The sequence below is a fragment of the Nannobrachium achirus genome, assembly GCF_963921795.1.
Source record: "Nannobrachium achirus genome assembly, chromosome: 5".
NCBI lineage: Eukaryota > Metazoa > Chordata > Actinopteri > Myctophiformes > Myctophidae > Nannobrachium > Nannobrachium achirus.
In genome coordinates, this window is record NC_137814.1 from 36,883,283 (window position 1) to 36,902,810 (window position 19,528).

The 19,528-nt window shown below is 42.2% G+C and overlaps 1 protein-coding gene across 1 annotated transcript in view; it reads left to right on the top strand.

The window, feature by feature from the left end:
• Positions 1 to 19,078, top strand: part of wnt9a (wingless-type MMTV integration site family, member 9A) — a 33,961-nt gene extending 14,883 nt beyond the window's left edge. The window contains exons 2-4 of the mRNA XM_080726569.1: positions 12,470 to 12,729; positions 13,682 to 13,944; positions 16,677 to 19,078. Coding sequence (XP_080582695.1) covers positions 12,470 to 12,729; positions 13,682 to 13,944; positions 16,677 to 17,240 — 1,087 coding nt within the window. The 3' untranslated portion in view covers positions 17,241 to 19,078. The remainder of the gene's footprint in view (positions 1 to 12,469; positions 12,730 to 13,681; positions 13,945 to 16,676) is intronic.
• The last annotated feature ends 450 nt before the right edge of the window (positions 19,079 to 19,528 follow it).

Genomic DNA, 19,528 nt, shown 5'->3' on the forward strand with positions numbered 1-19,528 from the left:
CACATGCATGCACACACGCACACTCACACACGCACACTCACACACACTCACACACACACTCGCACATGCGCACGCACACGCGCACACGCACACACGCACGCACGTGCACGCACACGCACACACACACACACACACACACACACACACACACACACACACACGCGCGCTCACAAGCACCTGTTTTGGCGTCTTGTGGAGATGTTGGAAATGATACCCAATTACTGAAATATATCAAAAGGATGTTAAGTGTACACAAGGAAATATTCGTCCTCTAAAGCATAAAAAGCAACAGAACGTGTTAGGTTTAGGCTTAAATAAGGGGGGAAATATGCTAATTCTAACACTACTGCTCTAGCATGTAATTAAGTAATTATTATGTTTTTTTTTTATTGTCAGTATGAACATGACCCTGCCCGGTCATGGTTCACTTGACATCACAATATAATACAATATAAATGGTAAGATGGAAATCATTTCATAGTGGATTCCTCATGACTCGCGTCAGTGCAACCACACTTGCAATTTGTCAGAGTTCCACCTTTCAAGTTATTATTATTATTAGTAGTAGTAGTTGTAGAAGTAGAAGGAGTAGTAGTGGTAAGTAGAAGGAGTAGTAGTAGTAGTAGTAGTAGTAGTTGTATAGGCCCCTTTCTGGGCCCGCCCCTTCCGCTTCCGCCACGTGACCGGCAGACATGATGGAGTCACGCATAATGTAAACAAAAGACCACCCACACTGCTAACAATGGACGCGCTGAGCCATCTCACGGTGCCGGAGAGGCAACGATATGACGATAAAATCAAACTAATCGGTGTCGAGAAAATTAACAAAAGGGAGTCTAGTGTGAATACGATTTTTATCCGGCCATCCAATATCCGGACATTGTAAACTATTTTGTGTATTCGCGCAGTGCTTACACCACAGACCTTCATGGCCTGAAAGCCTACACGTTCTTCACGGCTGGATGGTAGAGAGAACCGTTTGTCACTGCTGTCAATAACATGGCGTCTGTGCGAAGGTAAGTTTATATTTATTTGTTTGGCAGTTTTCAGAAAGCTGAAACTGTTAGAATGCAAGGGCTATATCTAGCCCAGGGCTGCAGCAGCTAGTCACTGCGGCTGCTATAATGATCTATTGCCATAAATGTGATTTCAACTGCTCGACTTGAGTTAAAACTATGAATAAACCAACGTACTAACGTTAATGTTGGTGAATGTCTAAAGAACACATCCACTACTAAACCCATGCACAGCTGCTATAGTTACTGCAGCCGTCAGTAGGCTACTGCTGCTGTTCTACATGTGATGTCAACTGCTCGGACTCGAGCTAAAACTATGAATAACAAACGTGCTGTTGGCCAATGTTTAAGATAACACCTCGATCATTAACAGTTCAGGTCCGTGTGTCGTGACCTACTTATTATAACTCGTCCGTGGTGTAAAAACCATGTGTCGTTTTTGTCAACACTGTGCTGTTGGGCCACACTGTAGTATGATCAAGGATTGGTCCTCCATATGTTCCCCAGGTTCTATGCTAGCCCCTTCACCCCCAAGAAAAGTTATGTTCCCTGCTCAACCAAAAACAAGATCTATGTTCCGACCCAAATGTTCAAATGCAGGAAATGGTGGGACATCTGGGCACTTGGAACATTTGGGCAATCGTAATTTAGGTGCCCACTTGTACAGTTGCCCAGTCTGCCCACATGTCCCTAGTGCCCAGATGTCTCCACAACTCCATCCCTAAGTGCCTACTTGTCCAGGTGCCACTCGTCCAAATGCCTACACAATTTCTCCCCATTATTTTAGTTGTGTTGAGAGTTGTTAATCATTATAAATACATGTTTCCTGAATTTTTGGATGAGTGGGGAACATAGAACCTTTTTTTGTGGGGCTATGTAGGGAACAGCTTATATATTTTTGTCAGTGGAAGTCTGTGTTAGTGCATTGATAGCACAATGGTTTAAGGGTAATTATTGCATGGTATGGTTACTATAGGCCTGGAAATAGGATTAAATACATAGCTATTGAAACATTGACATTTTATTGGTAAAAATGTGTGAGAACACTCAAACTTTTTTCCTCATCTTTGTTGTCTATAATTGCATATTCATTTATTTGATGCAGGAGCGAGATGCCGTCTGCAGTCCATACTGCACCATGATGTCCATAGAAGAATTGCCCTCAGAAGAGATGTGGAAGAAGTGGCATACAGGAACTTATATATTACTCCAACCTTGCACCACACACAATATTGATTCATACATCAATGTGATCTCATTTAAAAATATCATACTACTAATCTAACCCCTCTGTTGACAGTAGGGGAGGGAGATATGCCTCCACAATATGCCTTTTCAGAGATATTGTATATATTGTGATACAATCATGAGGGAACCTTATAAAAACATCCTGTAGAGATTCATTGCAGAATTGGAACATTATACAAATGGGCCCGTTTGTATACTATCAGAGATACATACTTGTAAGGGTACAATACATTGTGAGCTTGTTATTGAAATAAGTCAAATTGGGAAACAAGATCAGAATAGTTTGAGTAATTGTTCCTATTTGTAGGGAGCAAAATCATTATACTTTAGCAAGAAGCGTGAGGCCCTTCTTCAGATTAAGTTTCTGGTAAATTATATCACCTAACACAGGGAAACTGTCATTAAGATGTTTTATGTATATACTATTTAGAATGACCCATACCTGTATTATTTGAAGTGCATGTTGTGTACATATGTTCAAACAGGTATCTATGAAGCTACCTTCCTTCTGTAAAGATCCAAACATCCAATCTACCTCTCCTTTGTATATGACAGCACAAATTGTATTAGAACAATTTCAGGTGGACACTGTGGATACTGCAGCCAAACAAATCATGTTGTGAATAAAAAACAATAACCTTGTCACGTATTATCACCCATTATTTGCTGGAGTAGAGCAGTGGTTCTCAACCTTTTCAAGCTGTGACCCCTGCAACATAATATTTGAACTGGGGAACACCCACCCTAATAAGCACTTACTTGGACTGTAGGAGTTGAGGCATTACATTTAGCTTGACTCCACAGATAAAAATGTGAAAGTAGCCGATCTACAAGCTCACATGGGAATCCTGACCCAAATGTTGAGAACCACTTTCTCTGAAAAAAGACATAACTGAGACAAGTACTTGCTGTGTTTGTTGAACTGCATAGGCTACAATCAACAATTTGATTTTACTGGGTGTACTGTGTTACAAATCACAGGTTCACACAACTCTGTACTAAAACTGTGTACATTATTTCTTAGAAGTAAAACAAAAGGAAAATCCAATGTCTCTTATTTTATTTATTATGAAAAGGATCACAGATTTTTTTTATCACATCTCTATGCACTTGTTATGTATAATACAGTATAATGATGAAACAGAGTCTCTTCAGTGACAGTCTTGGAATCTCTGATACGAACTGCAGCCTTGATGAAAAAGAGCACTGCACCGACATGGGAGCACACCTCACCCAGGCCTGCAGCCCGCAGTCACAATGCGCAGCAAGAACCCTCCCAGTTTGCTCAGCGTCTCCCTCGGCTGCCTGAGAATAGAAGAAAAGAAAAAAAGACAGTGAGATTACTGATAGAACAGCCCAGTGCAGTAACCAGGGGGCCAAGTTCTTCACCAGGGGGTCTTAACTTATTACAGGGACATTACCATAAAGCAGATCTACAAGCCCAACACCTCGCTTTTAAATTAGCTATGTTTGGCTAAGACTTTTGGCGTAGAGTGAAAAAAGAGCAGCCCAAGTACACAGTGATTGTTCAATTTGACCAACTATTAGGCGGTTGTTGTCTTTTTTGTTCTTTTTTTATTAACAGTTTGCACTGCATTACAGTACAGTCTTCTGAAAGGGATTTCCCAAGAAAGCTTATGGCTTTTTAAATGTCTGAAAATTTCACACATTAACACGAATCCAACATTAATCTAACACTGATTACAGCGCTATCAAACAAGCCTATGAAGCTCTCTGAAAATGTTTATGATTATAATTATATTCTCAGACTATAGAACTCAGCTTTTCTGAGAATTTTCCTTCCCACCCCTTAGTGTCATACCTTATTGTGGAAACACAATTTTATTCTATGTTTTGTGGGGTTGCCTGCTTCATCTCCCTCAGCCAAGGTGTCCTAGACCTAGACCAGTGGTTCTCAACCTTTTCAGGCAGCAACCCCTGACAAGCACTAAGAGTTGAGGCATTACATTTGGTATGACACGTGAAAATAGCAGATCTACATGTAGCATGTAGATCGGCTATTTTCACAATTTCTGCCTCTAATATTTGACAACCAATGTTAATTTGTCATTTTAGATGTATTAAAAAGTCCATAAATGTGCACTTTTCGAAATATGCGTGTATGCACTATACACTTAAACTTTAGGTTGGTTTGTTTACTGTTGGGAGAGAAAACAACGTTGGGCATCAATCTTAGGCCTCGACATTATATCTAGTTATAATACTGTGTTTTTATTGGCCCTGGTTGTGCATTGCATTTTGACAATAACAATGTTAGGTCAAATACATATAGCGCGACCAGCCAAAGTGATGGCTAGGCTAACGTGCATGAGTTATTGTTTTTTTTTTTGTTACTAAGAATATACTCTTGTCTATTCACCTATCAGACACAACCTGCAAGACTCGACTTCTATCTGTAATACATTTACTATTCAATAATAATCAATAATATAATAAATCAGAATGTGTCACACACTCAAGAGTCTACAACAAAAACAACACGTGTTTATACCACTGACGACACACAGGCCTGAACTATATAATGATCGAGGTTTTACTTTAAACATTCACCAACAACAGCACGATTGTTATTAATAGTTTTAGCCCACGTCCGAGCAAGTTGACAACATCACATGTATTAGTTTAGCAGCAGCTACTCCTGATGTAGCCTATAGCAGCCACATAAAGAGGTGATGGTTACCAGAATATACTGTATCATATGCTGCACTGTTTATTGCATTTACCTTCAGCCTCAGATGATCTTTTAGACCGCTTTTTTCTTCTTTCATCATGTCGCTCAACACCTTTCAGGGCAGCACTAGCCACATGGTCGTGACTTCAAGGAGGGTAACCCTACCCAGTCAGACCTATAAACGCAAGGTTTACAGTTAGCTCGTTGTTTTAGTCATAGTTTTAACTCAAGTCGAGCAGTTGAAATCACATTTATGGCGATAAATTAGTATAACAGCAGCAGTCAGTGCGCATGTTAGCACTATAGCTGCAGCCAGCAGTCCTGGCTAGCTCTGGTCCACATAGCGTTAGGGAAAATCCACTAACGCTATGGACCAGAGCTAGGCCAGGCCTGCTGTTGTAGTTTTCTGAAAACTGCCAAACAAATACATTATAAACTTACCCTCGCACCGTGGAGGTTTTTGAGAACGGTGACCAGCGGTTCTCTCACCCATCCAGCCGTGAAGAACGTGTAGGCTTTCAGGCCATGAAGGTCTGTGGTGTAAGCACTGCGCGAATACACAAAATAGTTTACAATGTCCGGATATTGGATGGCCGGATAAAAATCGTATTCACACTAGACTCCCTTTTGTTAATTTTCTCGACACCGATTAGTTTGATTTTATCGTCATATCGTTGCCTCTCCGGCACCGTGAGATGGCTCAGCGCGTCCATTGTTAGCAGTGTGGGTGGTCTTTTGTTTACATTCTGCGTGACTCCATCATGTCTGCCGGTCACGTGGCGGAAGCGGAAGGGGCGGGCCCAGAAAGGGGCCTATTGGTACTGGTGGTAGTGTTAGTTGTAGTAAATGGTCTTGTACTATGCCTCTACAAGTCATCCATCACTATTTACAAACATATGCAATGAAGAATTGCATTGGCAGCTATGGAACACTGCAGCAACTGGGGTCATTGCCAGGCCTCTAATGTAAAGCCAATGATGGGAGTGATGATGGCAAAGTTTAGTAAGAATAAATGGTTTCCTCCAGGGATCGACGCCGAGGCTCCACGGTGTGCAATGAGCCATTTTCACTGAGCCTGCTGCATTGGAAAATGTATATGAAGTAAATGTCACGGGCAATGGGAGGTGTTGACAGGTACAGAGAAAGGACTAAACAAACTCCAGTGTTAGCCAGTGAAAGACAGAGAAGCTGGCAACGAGTGAGATTAGACGGTCTGAAGCCCAGCGATCGTTGCAAGGAGTGTGTGAATGTGTGTGTGTGTGTGTGTGTGTGTTCGCTCTGTGTGTACGTGTGCACACGTGCGTACGTGTGTGAGTGTGGAAAAAGCAAAGCTGAGCAAACATCAGCAAGAATCCCACCTCACGTAGGATAATAGTGAACTTTATTATGTCTGTTGGTGTTATATTCCATGTGTAATGTGTGTTGCTGTGCCAACACCTCAAACAGAAACAACCTCAGAAAATGGTCCATGATATGAAAACATAGGACTACATGTTCTTATGGTTTAATGCTCAGTAGGACGGCTATAGATCCATGCACTTCACCCTATTCTCATTTGTACATAACTCAGTCTGTAATACCCCCTAGGGTTTCACTTTATAATAAACATCCACGTTCTCGTCTGGTCGGGTCGTGCGGTCTGGGGATTTCAATTGACACGAATAAAATTTGTTGTTATGGTTGAAAAGAAGGGGAGCAGAATAATTACTTTTTTTTTAACCAAAGATTTGCAATTCAGCTGTGTCCCGCATGTGATGTACTCCTACAATGGTCTTTCCCTCTAAGTGAGTTGAGGGAGTTCACTCTACAGCAAACAGCAGAGTAGCCTTCTAAATTCTTCTTCTTCTTTTGGGATCATGCCATTGGACTGTGTAGCAATGGCCCCCTTAGGTGACAGCAGCAGGGATGGTGTTGCATCCACAATAAGTTCTGAGTTTTTCCTAAAGGGTAAAATTAAATGAAATGAAAGGGTAATGGGCATCGTCAACAATGGTCATTGTATGTGCTACATAATGAAGATGTGTATCCCCTGAAAGTATAGTAAATCCTTTACAAGAAGGGAGCGTGGAATTAAAAGCACATCTGTGATACTATTTGACTATTCTCTGGTCTGCCACAGAGCGGAAACACGCACAAGAGTGAGCCCCGGCCGGTAGCCTCTTCTCTGGAGACAGAAGAACTGTTTCTCCATTCTCAAATCTCTCATATCCACACATGTTGCCCCCAGGCTGTCTTGGTAACTGGCTCGAAAATATTCCTTTGTGTTGTAGCCACAGAGACAGTAGCGCAGAAATGAAAATGATTGTCATGTCATCTTTGGCCGCGCTCCAACTCTCTCCAGACCATCTTCGCTCAGACAGACAGACAGACAGACAGACGTCATACAGACAGTTGAGGAATGGCATTTTATTGGTCTCATGTTTTGAGTTGTGGCAGCAGGCATCTGGGCTGTTGGGCAGACCTGATCCCAATGCCTGTGTGACTATATGCACGTCCACCCAGGAATGCATGCGTCATGTTAGTGGTATTGGGTAAATTAATGCCTCCACTTGTCAGCTGCATCCCATCGCTAAGCTAATGATGGCACATGGACAATTTTGCAACTGATCTTTGTGTGTTTATTGAAGATCAGCCCATGTACTGTACTGCTGCTGTCTGGTGTGTCTGAGTGAAGACTTGTCATTTGTACAGTGTTGCTCTCCCACTGACAGGTCCGTGGTATTAGTCAGGTACTCCACATGGCGCCATCATTCAAATCTTGAATGCTAGCCTACTGTGGAACTGTTGTGGAACGGTTGTCACTCATGCGTGGTGCGTTGAGTCAATTGGAAATGTTAGTTCTGGCCCCCCTTTAATATCTTTCCTTGGCATTGTCAGCACAGTGGGTTTTTATCAAAGCAAGAAACAATTGAAAGGAAAATGCCAGTTGTTCTGATTGAGCTACATAGTTACTGTGTCACTGTGTGTGCCTGTATGTATGCCTGAGACCTTACATTTCATGTTTTTACTCTCTGAACCGTGTAGAGAGCAATCTCTGTCAAGACACAGCTTGCCAGGTTTCCATTTGAAAATTCATAGTTGTCAGACAAGTTTAGGAAAGGCAAACATGTTTTGAAAATGGGAAACCATTTGAACTAATCTGTATAGCCACATTCTAAGTGTATATTATTGACATGACTTTTTTCATTCATTTTTTTTTTTTTTTTTTTTTTAGCTATGAATCTATTCTATAGGCAGTGGTTTTCAAACTTTTTGTGCCCAAGGCACACCAATGGGCAAATTAGAAAACCCACACCAGACCTAAAAGTGTTTTTTTGGTGCTATTTTTGAAAATGTTTGTAAAAAATGTTTTTCTAGATTCCTCTGAGGAAATATCTCTGCCAGGCAGGGTTGCCTACTCAAGGGCTGTATCAGGGTGCAGCCATCAGGACACGAGGAAGCTGCAGGGGGTGTTAGCGTTTGTGGTACAACAGATGGTAAAACCTGTTGTATTGTATGTTGTATGTGTGGCGTCCCCTCTGGGCAGAAGAGACATTGCTTTTGGAGGTGCACTATATATGCCCCTCAACTGGATATTGCGTTCATGATATGGCAATTTGAAAGAAATAGGGAAAACATGCAGAACAGCCATGCATGTTTGGATGGGAATGATGCAAGTTGGTCCATTTACAGGTATACTGCTAATATGCGGCACAAATGTTATTTCTGCTCGACCAATCAGATAAGCCGACAGGTCGGGTTAGCCAATCAGTGGTTACTGGCTTAGCGGCACAAACGTTGACACCAATCCGTGAAGCTACTGGTTTGTTTGGCCAATCAGGGAAGCCCATGCATACAAGCTCCCCGACACATGGAGAACTTTCTCAGACCCACGGGACGACAGATAAAGATATCGGGGAGTTTTTGGTTCTCGTAAAAGCTGTTCGGCTCTGCACACCATGCGTTTATATGAGACACACACGCGGCAAGTATTTGACGGAATGGTTAGACACTGTCCGAGTTATGCCAGGGACAAATTTCGTGTGACTGACACACACAGACAGATTTAGTGAATTATAGTATTATTATAGATAATGACCTCCCTAAAATAGGGATGCCAGGTTGAAAGTGGTTAAAATATATGTTGGTGTAATTGCCTCTGTATTGGGAAATGAGAGTGCACAAAGTACTGATATAGAAAATGTAAAGGTAATTCATAACATATATTGCAATACTAATGTTGACACAAATTTCCAAGGCACACCTGGGTTTGCCTCACGAGTCACGCCACACTGTTTGGGAACCACTGCCATAGGCAATAATAAGCAGCTTTTACTGATCTCTATCAGTGAGAAATTGAGGACTTGTGGGGAAACACCTCTGTAATTTTTTGGGGGGTCTTTGTGTAAAAAGTATGTCTTAAAAAAAGGACTCATGTGACCTCTCATAGAGCCTATGGGACGTGAGTGGTGACTAAATCTACTCCAATAACTAATGAAGTCACACGTGCAAATATACCACCAATCAACACCTCTGAAACATGAACTAAAACAAAGTGTTGAACGTTCAGCAGGGACTCTGCACCTCAGCGAAATAATGTTAAACAATGTAGTATAATTCATCTTTCACAGTGTGCTGTAAGAACAGGGCTCCCTTGCTGTTGCTATACAGCGCTATCCACGGTTGAACAACTGAACAAAGCCCTTCTTACAAATGTTCTGGTCCATTTGCCATGGTTACTCAGAACTATTATTTATTTGAAAGTGTTATAATTAATTGTATGTTGAGGCTTGATTTAAGCACAGAAAGAGAAACTACAGCTGCCAGGCCAGATATTTGCTGCGAGAGGTCAGGGCCAGGTCATCAGTGGCACGGGCCTGTAAATGAATTATTGAGCTTTGGAGGAAACAAACAATTTTCGTAATCTCTGCAATACATCATAAATATACACCCCCAGGTGTTGCCCGTTGCCAGGCTAAATACCGTACATCAGGTTAGGTGTCAGTGCTTAAACTAATCAGCTCCTTCTGGAAGAGCACACAGGCCTGGGGAGCTGAGCGCTTGTGAGTTCTGCAAATCCATTCATTCTTCAGTTTCACTTTAAGGGTGTAAGAGAGGCCAGAAATTACACATAATGAACAACTACCCTGCCAATCCTGTCAGTTGGTGTGACCAAAATGGTCACAGGCTGACAGTCATGTCCCCTGTGTGTGTTTATGAAAGTAATGCTCTGCTTTCCCCATCACAACCTCAGAACGCTGGTCGTTGGTTTTGCCAGCTATGCGGCAGGCCCCGCTTGTGTGTTTTATATACGCTTCCTTTAAATAAACCGACGAGAGGAGTGCAACTCCGCCACATGTTCTCTATACCATGTTTAGAACTGAAGCTTGTGCTCATTATATTTCAAATGGATTGCAGCTTTAAGATCCCGTGTGTGGGACGTTTGTATGGGGGATTCTATAATGAGAGTGTAAATCCTGCTGTGTGATCAGATTTAAATCTACACAACGCTGCTGTGAGTGACATTCCCCGCTCAGGATATGATATAAATATTAAACCAAGTCTCCATTGGCTACTGTTTCACATGCCTGTGGTACGACTGTCGCGTTCGGCGTGGGCCATTGTTTTAAATCTGTCCCCTTTACCACCCGAACGCTGCAGTAGTGGTGATGATATACATTTCATACCCTAAAACTATGGCGCTCAGTACGGCAGGCAGCCAGCAGTGCTGTGACTTGCCCGATGTGACGGAGTGCTAACAGGAGACAAAGCCTGTGAGGAACAATATGTAAAGAAAGAATTAGCTGTATACTATACACCATTGGTTCTCAAAGTGGGGTCCGGGGACCGCCAGGGTACTTGAGGGAGTCCCCAGCTAAATGATAGTTTCATCTATCATTCTCTGGTTCCATTTGTACACTCTCAGAGTTAAATTAACATTTTACAATATAAATTGCGGTCCCAGAGATGGAAAATACCATTGAATGGGGGTCCGTATCCTAATGCATGTCAAACTGGGGGTCCTTGAAATGAAAATGGTTGAGAATCACTGCTAGAGCCGTAGAAATCTTCGGTCTGCGGGGCTAATAAGTGTCAATTTGGGGGTCCTTGACATGAAAAGGTTTGAGAACCACTGCTCACACAGTCACAGATCATGTCCCGCACAGTGGTTAGTTAGTTTTAACCCAAAATATTTCCCCGCATAATTTTAGGGCCTACCCAATAAAACCCTTGATGCTGTGTAGTTTTGCTTATTTTTTTGAAAAGTCTGTTTGGTATATCCATCTTTTAGTCCAACTCGTAGCGACAGCCCATTTAAAACGAATATAGGCTTTACCAGGCTTTCCTCCTCCGAGGTGGAAAGTCTGGTGACGCGAGAGCTTACTTGAACATTAACCCACAGGAACTCAGCTTTGACCTGCAGACATGCCAGCTGAATTCATTTGAATGTTAACTTTTGGACCATTCCATGCTAAGCAGCTGTACTACAGTACTTCCAGAGCTGTTTGTGTAGTATATCATTGCAACTCCTATTGTTTATCTAGGAAGTTCAGCATCCTGCGCTCTGTGTGTTGGATACTTTATCAAGATGTTTCCACTCCCTCGCTATGCATGGGCATCTGTCTCACTTTACATTTGAACCACTTTTTACCATTATTTTATACTTTGGCTATTCAAAAATAGAAGATATACAAGCTCATAGCGCGGCACAGAGCTTGTAGATCTGCTATTTTGGAAACATCATGAAAGTTTGTGCAAATCTTTGAATACAGTATATAGTTTTAAAGTGAAAGTTTTTAACTCAAATCTTTGTGTCTGGGGGGGTCCCTAGAACAACATATTTTGGGATAGGTGTCCGCGGCCAAATATATAATTCTGGGGGTCCTTATTTTTTTTTTTACGTTTTAGAACCACTAATATAGAAACATAGGTTTTTCAGAAAACTGTTATGGATTTAGAACAGGGGTTTTCAAAGTGGGTGACGGGGCACCCTGTTTTGCCGTTTCCAGGGGTGCCACGAGATCATTTGATAATGTTTGGAATTTATTTGGACACTTGAAAAAATATTATTTAGTATAATTTTAAACTTGAAGTACAAAGTTATTCCTAACCAAAATGGCTATTATCTCAACGTTTTCCTCGCAACATAATCACTAAAATATCGTCACTGTCGGGCAGAAACCTCGTATCTCCAAGTTTCTTTTACCCTGCTTCATCATACAAGACCGATCGCGAGGCGTTGTGTGCTTGTAGATCTGCTGTTTTCACTAGTTTAGTACATTTTATAGATGACAAATACAAAACTAACGGTTTTGGACATACACGGTTTCCACCCGACAACGACGATATGCTATAAATATAAGGTGCCGGGAGTGAAAATTATAATGTAGGGTTGCCTCGGATTAAAGAAATATTTATGGGGTGCCCTGAGACAAACAAGTTTGGGAACCCCTGATTTAGAAGACATTTTGCAGAATGGGGTCCTCAGGTCTCAATGGGTTAATGTGTGTGTGCATGTGTGCCTCCCCCTCAGGTTGACAGGTAATGAACCTCTGTCCATCCTGCCGCTGAGCTCTATACCAGAGGAGAACGTGGGCAGGGCCCACTACAAGCTGTGCGACCGGCTGAAACTGGAGAAGAAGCAGCGCAGGATGTGCAGACGAGACCCGGGCGTGGCTGAAACCCTCATGGAGGCCATCAGCATGAGCGCCTTGGAATGCCAGTATCAGTTCCGCTTTGAGAGGTGGAACTGCACCTTAGAGGGGCGCCACCGAGCCAATATTCTGAAGCGAGGTGAGGGTTAGAGAGAGAAGCTCTATGGCCTGATTTATAGTTCGGCAAATATAAATTAGGATTAACCACTTGAGCCTTGAATTTATATACTTGGTTGTACGATGAATAGAGGAAATAGCAGATCCACAAGCTCACAACATGTCTCTATGTGACATAGAGACATAAAGACACACAAAGCCAGACGTAGGAGACGTCTGGCTCAAAAACAAAATGGGGGACACCAGGGTTAAAGTGATTAAAGGAGAATTCCAGACTACCCATGTTTTTACCTTAATCTGATGCTATAATATCCCAGAACGAGTGGAAAAGAGTCCACCACAGCTCCGACTGCGAGCGATGGGAAAAAGATGTCTGTTTTTTTTTAAGATATGTTTTGGGGCTTTTATGCCTTTATTGATAGGACAGTGACAGGAAATGGGGAGAGTGACATGCAGCAAAGGTAGTCAGGATCAGGAATCGAACCAGCAACACGCTGTCAGGCTACATTGAGCCTATGTGGTATGCACTCGGACCGGTAGGCCAGCACCCATGTCTGTTGTTCATTATATGCTGAAATACTCTCCACAGTGTTTGTGTCCCAAATGAGCCGCCGTAGTGGACTATGGCCGTTCAAAGGGGACATTGGATGAAATCACAGGAGACATCTTCTTTTGCAAGACATCAGGAAGTACAAACACTGTGGAGAGTATTTCGGCATTATGAACAACAGATATGTACAATAAAAAAGCGATACAAATAAGTGATTTACCGATAAAACTTGTCCACTCTCCGTCCACTTTCCACTCGTTCTGGGATATTATAACATCAGATTAAGGTAAGAACATGGGTAGTCCGGAATTCTACTTAGAAGCTCATTTCGAGCAACTTTCAAGGTCCTCCTCTTTCATAGTGCAAAGCCACGTTCCTGATGCATGCTCTCATTCTTCCTTTGCATCATGTCATCTCCTTTCAGGATTTAAAGAAACAGCCTTCTTGTACGCCATCTCCTCGGCGGGGCTGACCCATGCCATGGCCAAGGCGTGCAGCGCAGGCCGGATGGAGCGCTGCACGTGTGACGAGGCTCCAGACCTGGAGAACCGGAAGGCCTGGCAGTGGGGAGGTTGCGGCGACAACCTCAAATACAGCAACAAGTTTGTCAAGGACTTCCTGGGCAAACGCTCCAACAAGGACCTCCGCGCACGTGTGGACATGCACAACACAAACGTGGGCATGAAGGTGAGTTGTCACGCTGGACTAGAATGGCTAACGAAGGCGTCTAAATCAGGGGTCCTCAACGTTTTCGGGCCAAGGACCCCTTAGTTGAGAGAGAGATGAAGCAGGGACCCCCACAACCTTTTCATAGATTCCATATAGTTTCATCGTTTGACAGCACAATCACAAGTGTATTTCGGATTCATGTCAATGTGTTTTCAGATATGTAACCACTTGAGCCGTCATTACCTAATAAATTTGACCTTTTACTCTGTACTTAGTCTGCTCTTTTCCCCCTCTACACCAAACCGATCTACAAGCTTGTTCAGATCTGCAATATTTGGCTACAGTTCTCAGAATATGGCACTAGGCTTCAAGTTGTTAATATAAAAAGGATTAGAAGATTTGGAGGACCCCCTGTAGTAACTCTGAGGACCCCCTAGGGGTCCCAGACCCCCTGTTGAAGACCTCTGGTCTTAATGGATATACAGGAAGTACCGCGGGCCCAAGGAAGTTCAGTTGATGCTGTACAGATCTGTTTACATTCCCAGGGGCATGAAAATCATGTTGTGATTGGTCGAAAAAAGAAAGCATAGTTGTTGTTTTTTTAATAGACTGTACAGAACTTCACTGCAGTTTTGAATTGATCCAAGTATGTTCAAGAGAGAGCACCCTTTTCCAGTAGTATTGACTTTGACACGGCTTAACGACAGGCTCTTTGATCTATTAGACTTTGCGTCATTGTTTGTTCATTGTAATGTCTAGACATGCCATTACTCCCTTACTTGTATTCTAATCCATTGTTTCCTTGAGTGAACCCCACAATTAGTTTGGTTTTCAATAAAGTAACCTCTTAAATGAACTGTTCAATAAGAGAAATTAGTTTAATTAGTTTCACATTGATCAAAGCTCATTTAGCGGGTTCACATAATGAACAAAGATGCTCAGTAATTGCTTGTTGAATAGTTTAAATGTGGGAAAAAGTGACACACACACACACACACACACACACACACACACACACACACACACACACACACACACACACACACACACACACACACACACACACACACACACACACACACACACACACACACACACGTCCTATTAAACTGATAAACAGCAGTAAGTGCTAGTCAATTGTGCACCTTATCTGGTTAAACAGGGATATGCTATCATAGGGCTTTCCTAATGCTGGAGTTTAATCATTGCCATGTTGGTGATTGACTTTTTTCCTTTTTTCCCTTTTTTTTCTTTTTTAAATGACCAATGTGGAATTTAATGTGACCACAATAGAATAACAATGATAGAGTTTTATGGTGCATTCCAATGGCAGCAGAGAGTCGTCTACCAAATGCTGCGGTTATTAAACAAATACTATATATTTTAAATCACCCCGGGTGAAAGCTTCATAAAACCCACGTCTAAATAATTTAAATTAACTGCAAAATTTGGTAAAGATCTGAATGTACTTATTAATCAATAGTTTGTTTTCCCATTCAAATTAGAGCGGTAATTGCTTTCAGTCGTGCTTTGGCAAAGCTGAGCATTTGTTTGTGGTGAGGGAGCAATTTAGCTTTTTATTTTTTCATCTTGGAAGTGATTTTGATAGTAAAAACAAAGAATAGTCATAAACTGTCAAGCCAAAGCAAACTCAATATCTGGAGTAACATTTACTTGGATATTTTCAAAATGAATTATAGCAGAAGCACACTTCCCAAATAGCAGACAGAGCCTCTCCCATAAGACTATGCTCTTCCTTTTAAACTTGGCTCTCAATTATCCATTCTCTCAAGACTTTTTTCTTCATTTGTGATAAAAGATTTACAGCACTGTTTTTGTTCTATTTCTTTTTTCTTCTTTCTTATTTGCACATGTAGTGAGGTGTACCACATTTGGGGTAAATTCCCATACAGAGTACACATCTTGGAATGTGCTAGGCTCTGCATCCCCGATATTTTAAAGCTGACATATCACATTTTCTTACACTGTTAGTGTGTTGAATATGCACTTCTTATCCCCCAGTCTGTTTCAAAGTGTGAGAAAATAAAGTGAAAATACTGTCCAAACCTCATCTAGAGAATATGCGCTATGAATTCTCTCACTGTTTTTTAACAGTGCATGGCTGATGCACAAATTAACTTTGGCTTACCACAAAGAGGTCATGTTATGTTATAATAACATGCATTGGCCTTTCAGGATGACTTCTCAGAGACTCTCTCACAATTATTCATGATTTTATACAATATTTTTGTTGTTTGCCTTTTGCTACATTGGTCGGGTTGATAGATTGACCGTGGGTTTACAGTAGGTATACTTTTAAACAGGATAAGAATAGACCTCAATGCCTGGGCATCTTGTCTCCTCTTTTTCCCATGACTGTCTGACTCTGAATGGATCTTTTATTCAGAAGAAATACCTCTACTTACTTCTCATAATAACTGTCATTGAGTTTAATCAAAACTCTGTCATCCATGGTTATCATAACAATATCAGTATACGCTTCCCACGAGCTAAGATTAATTTGCTCTTTGTGTCACAGATGTACCAGTTTTATATACAGAGTAACTTACTTTGATGTTGCTGTCATCTAGTATGATGTTGGTGGTAGCAATAAGTAGAGACACAAATACATTTAATCATGTACATTTAATCATGCTGCTTACAAAACAAATACATATTAAAAGGTTACAATTATATGACAATCCTTTATCTGTGTTGCTAACTATATTGTGCTGTCTTTGTACAATCAGGTCATCAAAGCTGGGGTGGAGACCACTTGTAAATGCCATGGAGTCTCTGGCTCCTGCACGGTCCAGACATGCTGGAGGCAGCTTTTGCCCTTCCATGAGATTGGAAAGCAGCTGAAGCAGCGCTATGAGACCTCCCTCAAGGTCGGCAGCTCCACCAACGAGGCCACAGGGGAGGGAGAAATCTCCACAGGCCGGAACCAGCAGCAGCAGCAGCAGCAGCAGCAGCAGCAGCAGCAGCAGCAACAGCAGCAGCAACAGCAGCAACAGCAACAGCAACAGCAGCAGCAGCCCCCGCCCGGCCCGAGCGATCAGATCCCTCGCACTATGGACCTGCTTCACATTGAGGACTCGCCGAGCTTCTGCAGACCCAGCAAGTACTCGGCGGGCACCGCGGCCCGCAAGTGCTACAAGGACAAGAACTGTGACGCCATCTGCTGCGGGCGAGGCCATAACACCCAGAGCAGGGAAGTGACGCGGCCGTGCCAGTGCCAGGTGCGCTGGTGCTGCTATGTGGAATGCAAGCAGTGCACGCAGAGAGAAGAGGTTTACACCTGCAAAGGGTAGCCCAGTCGCCTCCCATGACCCCTTTTGTCCTATGACCATTGGAGCGAGTGGAAGATGGGGCTTTTTAGAGAGGGGTGCAGGGTAGTCCCTGGTTAATTTTTTGTTTTATCTTGGACAAATGTTTGCTTCTGCTGTCGGGAAAAAAGTTTTGCAGACAAAAGAGAGAGAGAGAGAGAGAGAGAGAGAGAGAGAGAGAGAGAGAGAGAGCAAGTAGACGGAGAAGCAATAAGCACTTTGAGGGATCTCTGTGGACCTGAAATCCTGTGTCCCCAACCGCACCCCCTCCCATGCTTTGGGTTTGCAGAGGTAAACCCACAGCCCTTCTTAGACAACCGGGATCAACGCCTCTAGCTTTTGGTGGCAGAGTTGCCTTGGGTAGAGGGGCTTCCACTTCCCTATCCAATCGGATCAGTCCAATAAGAAGGAGTCATCTTAGCAGCTGTCTCCAGCTAGTGAGCAATTAATGAGCATCCAATACAAGGACTATAAGAACAGTAGACTGTTTTTTTTTGGGCCTTGCCCAAAGAAGAACGTTTGTGTGTGTGCACGTGTGTTTGTGTGTCTGTCGTGCTGACAGACTTTGGAAGTGCAAATGGCGGTCAAATGACAACTTATACGGCAATCAAGACCATATTCAAGAGACTGTTAAAAAAGACAGGGTGTAAGAATTATTCTACACGCACATATTTACACTCACACACATATTGTGTGTCTGCATATGTATGTAAATAAATTAAACTTTATTGTATGACATTATACAAGCCACTTATCTAACTATGTTAAAACAAACCACTAACCACACAAATGTTTTGTTGTTTGTGTGCTCTCGCTCGTTTTCTTTTTAATTCATTTTGACAAGGCTCTTTGAAAAGCAGCACATTTATGTCCTTTATGTCTCTCGCTGTGGATAATTTATGAATCCTTTGGGACTGCTCCGTTGACAAGGAGAGAAAAAAAGCCCAATTCTCTTTCATATCTATATTTTGGTAATGACTAATGATGTAATATGAAGCCGTTCGTGAATACATGGACAGGAAATAGCTTTTTTTTGCCAGTCAGTCTCTGGGCTGTTCTTGGTCTTCAGCAAACGCAACCATTGTTCAGGGAATTGTTTAAACCACTATAGTTATTGGACTAAAGAAAGTGAGAAAAAAAGTGCAAATGCAGACGACAGAGTGGTTACGTTACTTTACACCATGACAACAGGTGGGTCCGTATGTGACTTGCACAGCCATTAGAATTTGTATGTATCCATACCATTTGCTGTGGCTCATACTAAAATATGATATATTGTACTTAACTCTATAACATAAAGAAAACTGTAGAGAACTGGAGGAAAATGTAGTCTCTGACCATTTCACATCCTCCTTCCTCTTTAGAAAGCCACAATTTGATTGAGCCATAAACAGCATGTAGACTTCAAGTACGCATTGTCAATCAATAATACGCTAGAGCAGGGGTCTTCAGCAGGGGGTCCGGGACCCCTAGGGGGTCCTCAGAGATACTACAGGGGGTCCTCCAAATCATTGTGTGATAGAAACTTGTTTTTCCCCCTTTTTTATATTAACCACTTGAACCCTAGCGTCCATATTCTGAGAACTTTAGCCAAAAATAGCAGATCTACAAGCTCACAACGCCTCACAGCGCGAGGCGTTGTGAGCTTGTAGGTCATCTATTTTTGGCAAAGAGCTTTGGAGGGGGGAAAGAGCAGTACAGTACAGTGAAAGGTCAAGTTTATTAAGTATTGACGGGTCAAGTGGTTAAATATCTGAAAACCCACATTAACATGAATCCAAAATATACTGATGATCGTGCTGTCAAACAATGAAACTATATGGAGTCTATGATAAGGTTGTGGGGGGGGGGGGGGGGGGGGTCCCTGCTTCATCTCTCTCTTGGGCTGAAAACGTTGAAGACCCCTGCGCTAGAGTCTGACATTTACCATGACAGGTAGACGAAAACTTGTGCATGATTTATACTTGATTGCGTGCCGTGTCACACACAGAAAATCTACAATATCACAATGTGTGATGCGTTGTGAGCTTGTAGATCTGATATTTTCTGTGCATGACACCGGCATGCAACTAAGTATAAATCACCCTTTCAGTCTCAAACCGAATATATAATATATGTTAGGGTGGGATCGATATAGTCCATAAGTTACTGTTCATATTGTTTGCGGTCTAATCCCAAACACCGGGTCATAGCTGCAAATGTGCTGTCTTCTTTAAAAAAGGTCTGTGCTGCAATGCATTGATTTGATTAGCATTTTTGTATTACAGTATATT